General features: G+C 34.3%; 1 protein-coding gene and 2 long non-coding RNA genes across 5 annotated transcripts in view; 2 read left to right on the plus strand and 1 right to left on the minus strand.

Moving 5' to 3' along the window:
* LOC122633139 overlaps positions 1–10,396 on the plus strand; it is a 19,184-nt gene extending 8,788 nt beyond the window's left edge. The window contains exon 2 of the long non-coding RNA XR_006328044.1: positions 9,654–10,396. This is a non-coding gene — a long non-coding RNA (uncharacterized LOC122633139). The remainder of the gene's footprint in view (positions 1–9,653) is intronic.
* The window catches only part of LOC122633135 (discoidin domain-containing receptor 2-like), a 58,032-nt gene that overhangs the window by 42,078 nt on the left and 2,515 nt on the right, over positions 1–13,439 (minus strand). Inside the window, exon 1 of one of the 2 annotated variants that reach the window (XM_043820688.1) lies at positions 65–444. The exons of the other annotated variant lie outside the window; for it this stretch is intronic. Coding sequence (XP_043676623.1) covers positions 65–79 — 15 coding nt within the window. The 5' untranslated portion in view covers positions 80–444. Of the gene's footprint in view, positions 1–64; positions 445–13,439 lie in introns of those variants that run through there. 2 annotated transcript variants of the gene reach the window in all.
* The window catches only part of LOC122633138, an 86,481-nt gene that overhangs the window by 37,693 nt on the left and 35,349 nt on the right, over positions 1–13,439 (plus strand). The gene's annotated exons all lie outside the window — the stretch shown is intronic.

The following is a 13,439-nucleotide window of genomic DNA, read 5'->3' on the forward strand; positions in this document are numbered from 1 at the left end:
AACGAACGAACGAGAGAGAGAGAGAGAGAGAGAGTAACCAAGAACAGGGAGAGACAGGGCGTACCTTTCTCTGCTTCATTCGTCAATGTCACGACTCACGACCCGTGTTCACCTTCCTTCTAAAGCACCATCCTGTCAGTCCGAGGTAGAGAAGCCCGCTAATACCACCCTATTTACTTTTATTCACGCATTTTTCCGCTCGACTTTCCATCCACGATACACGTTAAACGGGGCCTCTCTCGCGGGTTCGTTGCACTCTATCCTTCTCTCTTTATCCGGGCTTCTCCCTTTTGCCGTTCGCTGAGATTAATTATCTTCCGACACGGCGACTCACGCTTCGAGGGCAACCTAATGAGGGACCCTTTTTTCTTTTTTTCTTTTTTTTTTTTTATATTTTTCTTTTCTTTCCTTTTCTTATTTTTTTTCCTCCCCCTTTCTTTTTTTTCTTCTTCCTCTTTCTTTTGCTTTTCTTTTCTTCCTCTTTCTTTTGCTTTTCTTTTCTTTTCTTTTCTTTTTTTTCTTTTTTTTGTGTTTTCTTTTTCTTCCTTCGTGGCTCCTTATAACGGACTACTTTTACCTTTACAGATCGATCTCTCTTTCTCTCTCTCTCTAACGTAAGCATTTTTTTCGAATATTTTTCTCCTTTCTTATTCTTGAATAGGGGATAGCGTCAAGTCATCGTTGGATTATTATATTCGAAATTTCGGATGAATTGGAATTTCTTCTTTCTCTCCCTCTCTTTTCTTCTTTTGCTTCTTTTTGTTCTTCCGTATGGATTTTCCTTTTCATTTTTAGAAATGATATAATATTTAAAGATTATAGGTTTATTGTTTCGTTTTATAATCATTCTGTCTGATTTAAATGTTATTAATTATTTTTAATTTGAAATATTGGAAGATTATCGTATTTTATCGTGACACGTATTGTTTTGTACGACATCCAATGCTAATTTTTTTACCGGACGTAAAATCCGTAATATTCGAGAGAATATTCAATGTGGATTGAAAACTTTCCTACTTGAATTCTCTTTTTCGTTTTTACTAGATCATCGTGATACTGCGTCTCTATTACGTCACTTATTTAAACGTACTCCATCCACGGGCCTGTTGATCGCACGATAATTCACTTTGAGCCGCAGGATAAATGAAAATTAGCGGGATCCCATTGTTCCGCGTCCGACCAGAAAAACGAGTTTTTCCATTGACTCGATAACGAGAGTTCGAGAGAATAACGAGGGTAGATTGTGGGTTTGGCAGGGATGAAACATTCCGCGCTCTTTAGAGATTCCAGATTAATTCAACAAAAGGGAGTAGACACAACACTTTTTAATGCGTAATTGCAACAAAACATTGGGAATGCTATCGTATGTGAAAGTCAAGCTAACAGTATCTGCAAATAATTACAAAGGAGTTTTTTCCAAAAAAATTATATTTATACACAAACGTGTCTATATTAATATATCACTATGTATTTTATTACATCATTTAGATATATCTCTGTATATATAGGGACATTTAAATTATAATTCTTGCTCGAACGATATTTTTAAGTATTTCTTATAGCCATAAAACTCTCATTGAGTTTCATGATCAGTAATTTGTAACACCTTCTATGAACACTAGAACAATTTTCTAACATTATTTCCTTCAATAAATCTTTTATTCAACGTTTATTTTATAACAGAACTTAGTTCACGATATTCTACTATTCGTAAGAAAATACTTGTTTAAATGTCACTCCGTAATCAGGTTTCTTTTTCCTTTTTTTTCCTCCTGTCCCAAAGTTCATTTTTCTTTCGGTGGAAAATAATTAATTCTTGGAATTTAGTTCCCAGGAATTTTCTTGTCTCTTTATTTTACAAAAATGGGATAACTAGGTAAACAACTATATGTATATATATATATATGTACCAGCCATGTATATAACTTACAATTAGTTAGATTTGTGTCAGACATGTCGTACGTATGCCGGGTCACAAACCGGTGGTAAAATGTTCATAGAGAAAGTAGCACAGTACTAATATCATGTTCGGTGACGGCTCTAATTCGACAGAAGGAATGTAAAGGACGTAAGGGGAAGGAAGAAACGTCGTGTCTTCTGGGAGCAAAGCGGCAGTTAAACGTACTTAATATCCAACAGGAGACGACGAGGAGTCGTCGAAAGTTTAACTCGATGCACACCACGAGGCAAACTGCTTCGTTCTACTTCTCTTTCTCTCTCTCTCTCTCTTTCTCTTTCTCTCTTTTGCTCATTCACTCACTCATTCAGTTTCCATTCTTTGTCTCTATCTTTGTCTCTGTCTCTCTTTTTCTCATTCACTCACTCATTCTTTCTTTCTCTCTCTTCGTCTCCGTCTTCGTCTTCGTCTAGATTCGTTTTCGTCTTTCAGTCACTCGATGAAACTTAGAGCAACGTTCATTTTCCTTGAACCAATCGATTCTCCAATCTCAAGCTCATCCATGACCGCTCTTTAAATTCCACGCACGAACGGTTGCGAGCTGCTAGTTTCCTTCGTTAGCTAAGAATTATATATCCCGTAAAGAAGAAAGAGAGAGAGGAAGAGAAAGAGGAAGAAGAAGAAGAAAAAAGAGAAAAAAGTACGCAAGAGAGAATTGGCCATATTCCAAGCGAAAAAATCTCTATCGAAGACACGAAATCGAAGCCAAACGGTAATGGACGAGAATCATTTGATCGAACAATTGTCCGATTAGAAACGCCTGATTCTTCGTCGTTAATTAACAAATTTACGATGACGTGATACTTTCTCTGTTATTTTTTTTTTTTTTTTTTTCTTTATTTTTTTTCTCTTCTTCGAAACATTTGTTTAATCAATATGTGGAAATTTGAAATGTTCACTGATTAATATCATTGTTGGAAATGATGATGATTAGCTTTATGGTTAGTAATCAGTGACATTAAGTTTAACAAATTCCATTCTAAATAAATAGTTACTATTTATTTAGAATTTTTTAATACTACTATTTTTTTTTTCTTATTCTTTCAAGTGTAACTTGTTTTGTCGTTGTTGTCGTTGTTGTTTCTTTTTTCTAATTTTGTTTTTCTTTTTTTACTTAATGATCGTTCCACCTTCCGAACGATTAAACAGCTTTCGGATTGACAGACACTAATCGAGGTTTTCGTAACTTTCGAACGGTCAGAAAAGTTAGAAAAATTAATCGTCCGTTTATTTTCACGAGAAGGAAAGGAACCATCGTGGCGAAAGTGCGTGGAAGAAAGTAAATAGTCATAACGGGATACTTTATACGAATTATGCTAGGTCGACGTTAACTAATGATCGTACAATGCAACGAACCGGACGAAGAGGGTTTTAACGTCATCTTTGTTTTCGAGAAAAATGTATTGTTTACCGAAAAACTTGCCCGATCTTTTGTTAGACGAACGAGCAAACATAAAATAATATCAGAAAAAAAATATTTTTTCCGTCGGAAAAAAAAGAAAAAAAAAAAAAGGAGAAGAAAAAAGCCCGGCATTTAAATGCATGTCAGTGTATTTCGTGTCAATAATTATTTATGGAAGGAAAAATTAAAACAAAAATATATATTTGTTCATTAGAAAAATAAAATTTGTTCATTCAGGTAAAACGTATGTTTACTGATTTTGACTTTAGAAATTTCGCGGTTTTGCGAAAAGAATCTAAAACGGGTAGGTATAGTACATTAAATGAAATCTAAATATTTATAAAGGACACTTTGAAAAATTTTACTTTGAATTTTCTTTTTTATTTATTTTCTTTTTTGTTCCTCTTTCATCCTTTTTTTATACTACCGGATAGTACCTACCCCAGAAACTGAATGTTTAAGGAAGAAATGCATCCTTTTAAAAAGTTTTTTGCTGGAAATATAAAAACACTTGTCTCGTATTTTTATCTCTTTCACCACGAGTACATAAGTTTCAAAAAATTTCTGGTACTTACTTTGAAAATGTTTTTCTGTTGGTCAAGTAAAAATATGTATCTATATATATATATATATATATATATATATATATATATATATATATAGAGAGAGAGAGAGAGAGAATATAACTATAACAAAAAAGGATATAAAAAAAATTATTATTAATTAATATTTTAAAGCCCGTTTAATATATATATGTATACATATACATATAGGTATACCGTACGTAATATGATAATAAAAAGATCAAATAAAGCGAGAGAGAGAGAGAGAGAGAGAGAGAGATAGAGAGAGAGAGCGAGGTCAATTTTATAAGATCTTCAATATTCGATAAAAATGTAAATTACGTTTTCCTTTTACTTCTTTATTTCTTTACTTTTTCTTTCTTTTTTCTCTCTTTTTTTCTTTTCCTTTCTTTTTTTTTTTGTTTAAAAGCACACTCTCTCGAGCTCTTGAATTACAAACTCGTCCTTAATGCGCCCGAAAGAGTCTACGGCCCCTCTTCTCTTTCTCTCTCTCTTTCTCTCTCTTTCTTTCTTTTTCTCTTTTACTGTTCGTCGACGGTATGCTTTCGACACGTAACAATGACGACTCGAAATAAATCATCGTCGACTGGAGATAAAATCGTAATTATGGGCGTAACTAAGTTCAAATAAATTCTCGGCCACTTGATTGCTCTAGCGACAGCGTACGGATTCAACCGTTCTTTATCGATCTCTTGATGCTAGGTAAGGTATGTATGTGTGTGTGTATGTATATGTGTTTGTATTTGTGTGTGAATGAGTGGTGGTGTAATGACGTGGGGATGTTGGTGTCGGTAGTGGTCTATGCATGGTGATCTCTCCCACCACCCCCTCCTGCTCTCTCTCACTCTCTCTCTCTCACACTCTCTCTCTCTCTCTCTCTCTCTCTCTCTCTGTGACTCATTGGACACGTCCGTTTTTCCATATGTCGTCGTTTCGCTCGAGAACGTACTTTCGTTCCCGTAACTTTATATCCGCAGTCAAGATTGGCAGATGCGACTCAACATGAGAGAGAAAGAGAGAGAGAGAGAAATCGGGTATTCGTCAACGAACGTTAAATTTTTCACGAGAGAGAGAGAGAGAGAGAGGGAAAGAGGGTTGATATCTGTCTCCATCGTAAATATCTGTCAATATCTACGCTTTTTTTTTGCACATATTTTTTCTTTTTAAACTGACCTCTGTCTATCTCTCTCTCCCTTCCTCTCTATCTCTATCTCTATCTCTCTATTTCTCTATCTCTCTATCTCACCGTGCGAAATGTTATAATCGCTGATACTGGGTATACTATATTTCGTCGTATTTCATTTAACGTTAGCAATTTAAAGGAGTTAGAATTGTAATCCTATTTAATGATGATTCCTCCAATAACGTAATTAATGATGACACATTCATATCTCTTCCGCGATAAAACTTTCAAGTTATTTCCTCGAAATCGAAGGTATTTAGCAATAATGGTTGTTCAGTCGTAATTGTAATAGGTATTCATAACTCATATAATATTTATATAAATATTTATAGTGATAATATAATCGTAATGCAATTGATAACGATTTCAGATAAAAATTGTATTTATTTATTTACTTATCGATTTGTTTTCGTTGAAATGAATTTGATGAAGTTTCAATTGATAATCCATATTATTTTTCATATATTCGAATAATTTCAAATGTTATTGCAAAAATCGGAAATTATTTTGAAGTATAGTTCACGTTTAATGAAAAGCTATAGAGATAGACACAATTATAGCGGTGAGACGTTGCTGGGATAGCAGAAATGGGGACGTTCTAAGATGTTCTCTCTCCCTCTCTCTCTCTTTCTCTCGGTGGGACGCATTTAGAACTTTATGAGACGTAAACCTGTCGGGACGCTCGAAACAATTGCGTTGTGTACTGACTTAACACGAAGATCCACAAAACATGGAATATATTCCATGGACCCTTTTGTGTAACCTTCCGCTTCTCTATATCTTCTCGAGAAGTGTGCAGGCCAATTTCTACGGTCATCTGCTCGAACGATATCTCATATGATATTATTACTTGAATATCTTCTCATTATATCGCCGCAAAGAGACACTTAATACATCATGGTTAACGAGCAAATTACTTCTATATATATGTATGTGTGTGTGTGTGTGTGTGTGTTGTGTGTTGTGTGTTGTGTATGTGTCTATGTACGTACCTGCCATCTTACAACATCTATAGGATATAACGAGAGACGTCATTCTTGATTATCTTCTTGAACGCTTTCTTCGTCGACAAATTGTTCCTTGATCAATGTCTTCGAATTTGATTTCAATTCATAAAAATTGATTTATTTGACATCCTTTGAAAGAGAAGACAAATTGTTCTCTTTTTACTTTCTTCTTCTTCTTCCACTTCTTTTTTTTTAGTCTTCTTCTTCATCTTTTTCTTCCTTTTTTTTAGAATCGATTTGAATTAAAACGATTAATAAATTCGTCGTTCTTTCAAACGATTAAAAGAGAAACTTGATTTTTTTCAAATTGTACAAAAAGTTCTTCGATGATCTTATTAAAAGTCAATTAAACATTTTCGACATTTTTCAGGCTAGTATTCTTTTCTTTGTGTCTGCGTATGTGTGTTTTTTTACAGTTTCAGACTGTAAAACTACTGTATGAGAGTGTTGGAGTTTTTGCGATGGTTTGAAAAAAAAAAAGAAATAAAAAGAATTTTTGACCCACTTTGGATCTTTCGGATCATCCTGTATATTTGTTTACAAATGCAGAGAACAAAAAGGAAAAAATAGAATAAAAACGAGTAAAATCGATCGGCACGATTTATGCGTTTGTAAAAAAAAAAAAAAAAAATTTAATAGGCGAAAAATTTAATTGGATTAAGTAAAAATGAATAAAAAGGAATACAATATGACTGCTACTGATCAAGTAAAATTCCCATTAATATTCCCATCAAGGAGATAAGAAAGTTGTTGCTGTTTATGCGTCACGTTGAATTATTCAGCCGAGTTCTCGCTTTACTCTTGATAATTTTCTCGCGATACTTAAGTGAAATAGTAACTAATATGAAAAGTATAGTTGAGCTTAATGTACCGCTTGAGGAGAAGTAAAATCTTGGTAATATCTAGGTCGAAGTACCGTCGTCGTACGTCTCGCGAATGTAAAATGGCTCTTCTCTTTTGACGAACTCTTCGCTATTCCGCACGGCAAAGTGCTGCGACCGGTTCAGAAATCTTAGGTAAGGAATAACGAACTTGCACGATGGAATTACTATAAAATCGCGATAATAAAGTAGTGCGAGCTTTAAAGGACAGCTCGCTGCCGTCACGCCGTTTGAATTTTGATGAGAAAATCGCTCGAGCTCGTTTCGATCGTGTCGCGATTACGTGTATATAAAAAAAAAAAAAAAAGAAAAAAGAAAAGCGAAAGAAAAAAGAAACATTAAAAAATCCTATTGTTCGCTCGATAAAAAAAATTCGAACTGACTCATCGTCGAATGAAATTCCAACGATCTCATTTTTTAATTTTTTAATTTTCTTTCTTTTTTTTTTTCAAATACGAAAAACTATAACGAGCGTATCGACGATAATGATCAGAACGATCGAAGTTTATAATCCAAGTTGAAATTATATTCAAGAGGTTTTCGAGTTTGTCGTTAAAGAATTTAAACAATCCCATCAGTTATCGATCATCTTGTTAATCATTATCACGCGAATACACCATTTCCTCGAGTGTTTACAAACATAGCATTCAAGAGTCATCTTGGAACGTATTACGTTCAATTCATTGTAAACCAAGCCAAAGATAGAAAAAGTCTCTCGCTGATGTTGACATTTTGATGAGTTTCTCTTCGTCTTTCTCTTTCTTCCTCTCTCTCTCTCTCGTCTTTTTTTTTTTTTAATAACATATTCAAAGTAAAGGACGATTCGTTAAATCACGCCTCATTGATAGACGAACGTAAGACCGGAGCAGATCGTCGCGTTGAAAACGTACTGGAGGCGTTGGCCCTTGGCCAGATGACGAAAGCAACGACGACGACGACGACGACGACGACGACGAGTATCCCGTATGTAACTTCAACGGGATCCTTTATGTCTCTACGGGCATACTTAAAAACACTCGTCACTCGAATCATCATCACGGTGAAAGCAATTTGGCCGGAGTTATCTCGTCGTCCTTTAACGAGACGGATGAGATAGGGAAGACGGACAGCCTAGGGCCAAGTGCGACGTTTCATTTAGCGAAAGAAAAGAAAAGACGGGAAAAAACGAGAGAAAGAGAGAGAGAGAGAGAGAGAGAGAGAGAGAGAGAGAGAAAGTGAGCGAGTCTACGGTGGCACGAAGCCTGTTCCACATTACGATAAGCAACGTTTTGTAGAGCCGATAGCTCAAAGCTCGTACTACACGAGAGTCTTGCGTGCAAGATTAATTCATGGGAATCGTTACCAGTTTCAAATCCCATTCCCAAGATTAAAGTTAATCGATACAAGTACATAACCCCTACTACTATTTTAACTCTCTTTCGAGTTTGAGAACAGGAACGCAATGGCTGCAGAAATATTTTTTTGTGAGTACCTATTCGTCTTATCCATGTTATACTTCGTTCTTTATTTGTACACATATATGTCCGTTTATATGTGTGTGTGTGTGTGTGTACATGTATTTACATATGTACATGTATTTAGAGTACGATCCAATTAAAGCATTTAAACATCGTTCAAGTTCACTCATTCGTTTTTCCAATTATTATTGCGCTTTATTATATTCGTTCTATCGTATCATCGTCTCTTCTCGGAAACAAATTATTTTTATTATTATTATTATTATTATTATTATTATTATTATTATCATTATCATTATTATTATTATTATTACTACTACTACTACTATTACCACTATTATTATTATTACTGTTGTTGTTATTATTTCTTTTCTTCTTTCTCTCTTTCTTTCCTTCTCTTTTCTTTCCATTTGCGAAACATGTTATCGTTATTTTTACGAATTTAATATTTTGATGCAATTATTATCTATTATTACAGAACATAAATATTCGAATTGCGTGTAGATATTATCAAATACTAGTTAACGAGCTAAATAGATGCTTCGAGTTCGCAGGAGGCACCCAGAAGTTCGCCATTTCAAGTGTTCTCGAAGTCAATCTTAAGCCCTTATTACCGTATGCGCACTTAGGTAAGAGGGCTTTTCAAAGTCTGACCACTTGAACAAAGCTTCTACTACGGTCTACTCTTGCCGTCATTCGTAGGTACCTACCTTGCTTGAAAGCGGAGCCAGCCGAGTACAGACAATGCTCGTACGAGGTAAAGATTATCATCGGACGAACTTAACGAGCAGTTTCTCTCGTTATCGTCCACTTGTTTCTGACTATAGATTTTTAACTTTTTCCTAACGAAAAATATACTAATGGACCCTTCTCTTTCTCTCTCTCTCTCTCTCTCTATCTTTCTGTTTGTCCATCTATCTGTATAATTATTTCTGACAATCTAGATCAACTTACATCATATTAGTGATAGAATTCAATGAAATTCAAATTTGAATTATTTGATTTCGCTATGTCCAGAGTTATTAAATTCGTCAAATAATTTTAAATATTATAAATCGCAAAAGTTATTGTTTTAACAGTTCGTCGAAATAATACTTAGGTAACGAGTCAATAAACGCACAAAGTTCGTTTCGACGATCATCGATTTAAATTGATTACGTCTTTATCGTGTTTTGTTGATAGTTCTCCTGGTTATAGGGATTGTTCATCGAATGGCATCGGCTTCATTGGGGTTTGATTTAATGTCTAGCATGGAACAGCGATTGCGTGGGAGCAACCTTAACGAGGCGAACGAACGTTGCAGAATGCTGAAGAGGGAAGTTTGCCATTAAATCATACCATAGTCCAGCATACCATATTAATGGTTCTATTGCGATACCGTAGGTACGTACGAGAAAACGTTACCTCCTGTTTCCTGATGAAGAAACTTGGACCATTTACCGACAAGTGAACGAGCTTAACTCTGCTTATTTTAAAGTTAACTGTTTTAAAATCTAAATCGATAATCGAAAATTGATTTTTTGGATTCTTTAAAAGAAAATTATTAGAGCAGATAGATAGAACTGATTAATATATGTTCGACTGATAACCGATCAATTAGCTGATTAGTATAATCAGACATTAGAAATATGAGAAATATGAATGTCAATTAGATTAAATTACTATTGTGATATAAACGATGGGATTAGTATAATTGACTTATCAGGTGTTGAAATTATTGCAATCGAATAATTAATATATTTATTAAAACGTAACGAACAAAGAAGAAATGGCTCGTTAACAACAAAGAACGTTGCAGTAGATTTAGCGTTATTAATTATTACGTCCGAGTAACGAGCTTGTGAGTAAGTAGATATATGTAAAATCATATCGAGGATTGAACATATGTGAAAATTGAAAACTTAAAATCGTGCAATTAAAACGAATACAATCTGTTAATTAAGTAGACGATAATATATATATATATATATATATATATATATATATATATATATATATATTTCTGATTAAATAGCCCCGATCATTTAGAATCCATATTGACGCGAACCCGAGGGAAAGTTGTTTGTCAGATAGAAAATCAGAAAGGATCATTAAATAATTAGGTTAATTATACCGTATATATATATATATCATGTTACAGTTAGCGTTCAGGAGAAGTTGTTAGCTATCGATAGGTAGAATGACAAGTTTAATGATAGAACGTGTCTTAAGGAGTTTATTAATTTTTTTCACTTATCATTTTTCATGAAAATGTTTTCTTCCGGTGTAAGGTACCAATGGGATCGCATGCAAGACTGCAAAATGGAAAGGCAAAGGAAGAGTGCCAGTACGTGTTGGGAATAATGGAAAAGCTTAAGAGCTTATTGCGGTGGAGCGTGCTAACTGCACGACTCGAGACAGAACCGATCGACGAACTCTTTGTCGTCATACATAGTTCTTGCACTCGCATATAGTACATATATATATATATATATATATATATATATATATATTATGTTGTACACACGGTCGAATAGTCAGTTCCTTTCTATTCTTGGTTTGAATACATACTCAGATCGTAGGCGTTACTTGGAGAATCTTTGCTTTCTGTATATATGTATACATATGTAAGTGTATGTATGTATGTAAGTGTATATATATATACACACACATATATATATATATATATGAGTACATATGCAAACATATGCATATACATGTGTAAGTTTATGTAAACTCCGCTTCAAATCAAGCCACCACGGTTCTTATTACTATGCTAAGATCTTCAAAAGGTTTTAGAGATAACCGTGTTTCAATGTGAATGCTTTAAGTTATTTATTCGTAAATCCTTTTACTGGAGAATTGTTTTTAAACGTACAACTAAGAAGACGTAATTAAATCACTGTTCACTTTCATTTTAATGAATCGTGGAAAATTGGGTAGAGATGTATTTATTCTATTTTTTTTCTTTTTTTTTTTTTATTATTAACCCGTCATAAATGGAATATTAAATTTTAATTTTCGTTTCGTTTTCACCGGATATTGTTACGTGTTGGCGGCGATAGAGACGAAATTAAACGGAACATCCGGTGTATCTATATACACACACACACAAATATATATATATATATCTACAGAGAGAAAGAGAGAGAGAGATATCGACTTCGTGACGGGAGATCAAACGTAATTTGCCACGGGGGATGATTTTCCGGAATAACCTTTTTAAAGTCGTGCTCGCGTGGTAAAGTAAATTTCGCGGTATCAAGAATAACGCGAAACGATGCTCGAGAATGAATAACCGAGGCGGCGGACTGTACCGTACCGACACAAAGACCGGAAAGCAACCCCTATTTGTATTGCTAGACCGCAAACATAGTGCGTACTTACTGTACGTTGATGCGGCAAATACGCGTACACGTTTACCTCTCCTTCGATCGCTAGTGATTCTCACTGAATTAGTTACGGAATCCTTTGCGGATAAGTAGTTACATCGGGTGCTAGTATTTATGCTAGTATTCATTGTCAGACGATTAACAGTTAACAGTTAACCATGAATGATTAACGACGCGATGATGAATAATTCATGAATCTAGTTATTTTACTATGAGTATTGGTCCGAGCCAATCGGATTCATTCGATTAATATTCAATCGAATTATTTTCATACAAAATTCGATTTAATTATTATTAAAAATAAGCCCAATGTGATTTCAATATTGTCCTGATTTAATTAATCGTTATAATATTAATGAAATGCAATCGTAAGTTAATTTTCTTTTTCTTTCTTTCTTTTTTTTTTTTTTTTGTTTAATTTGTAATATCAATTTGTAAGAATCTTTTAAGTTCTGAGGATTATTTCGTTGATTATATATTATTATTTTAGAGGGGAGAAATTTTGACGTTGATAGTTCGGAACGAAAAGGAAGAGAATTTCAAGGGAATGCCGTTTCACTTAGTATCAAACACGCGAGCTATGTTTTCAATTGCAAAATGTTTCGCGATAATTATGCGCACATTTCAGAGATGTCTCCTCTACATAGGCATAATTATAATGCAGACTAATAGTTCGCTCGTCGATACTTCGATTGTGGACAGTTTACGACCAGAACTCTGGGATGTTCTGCGTATACAGTGTCAAATGTAATAATACATGTATAAACGTATACATATATACATATATATACGCACACACATACACAAACTAGTCTGTTGAGAAACGTACGCGTAGCTGTAGCATAGATGTATTGCGTAATACGGATTTGTATCCTGCATTGCAAATATCATGGCATGGATTATATTAGTAATATTCTGCGGTTTGCAAGCGGTATGTTCCGGACGAGCTTATGCGGCGGATGGACAGAATCACTTCCATCTACTTTTGTTTATTCATTATCAACTCGTACATGTGTATTATGTTCAAAACGGCATTTGTTATCTAGATTGTTTTTGTCAAAGAAATAACATTTAACTCATTGATCGAATAATTGTTAGAAAATGTTTTCTTATTAGAACAATTTTCGACCAAAAGACGAATGTAATTACCATTAGTATTTTTTAAATCGTTAGATATAGAACAAACGTTTCTAATCGTATTCGTTTTTATTCGACGAAACTATAACTGATATCATCAGCATCGTAAGATAACCGATTATAATTTGTCATATATTTTCCTGTATCTCGTATACCCCATAGACTTCCCACAGTAGAACTGTAACGAGTTTTATGTATAACACGGATAGAATGCATATGAGGATGAAAGGCAAAACATGCATTTTGAATTTCGGAGCTTCTAATCGTAGTTTGCCGGAACTTAATCGGCGGACGATTCGGTGACACACTCGACACTAAAACCATTTCCATGTAATGCTTGAAAATCGTCTCTCGTCGACTTATCCCAAACGCACGATTATCATTCCCCGATGACAGATACAGACGTTGAGAGAAAGAGAAAGAAAGAGAGAGAGAGAGAGAGAGAGAGAGAGAGAGAGAG

The sequence above is a fragment of the Vespula pensylvanica genome, chromosome 11 (genome assembly GCF_014466175.1).
Source record: "Vespula pensylvanica isolate Volc-1 chromosome 11, ASM1446617v1, whole genome shotgun sequence".
Classification (NCBI taxonomy): Eukaryota; Metazoa; Arthropoda; class Insecta; order Hymenoptera; family Vespidae; genus Vespula; species Vespula pensylvanica.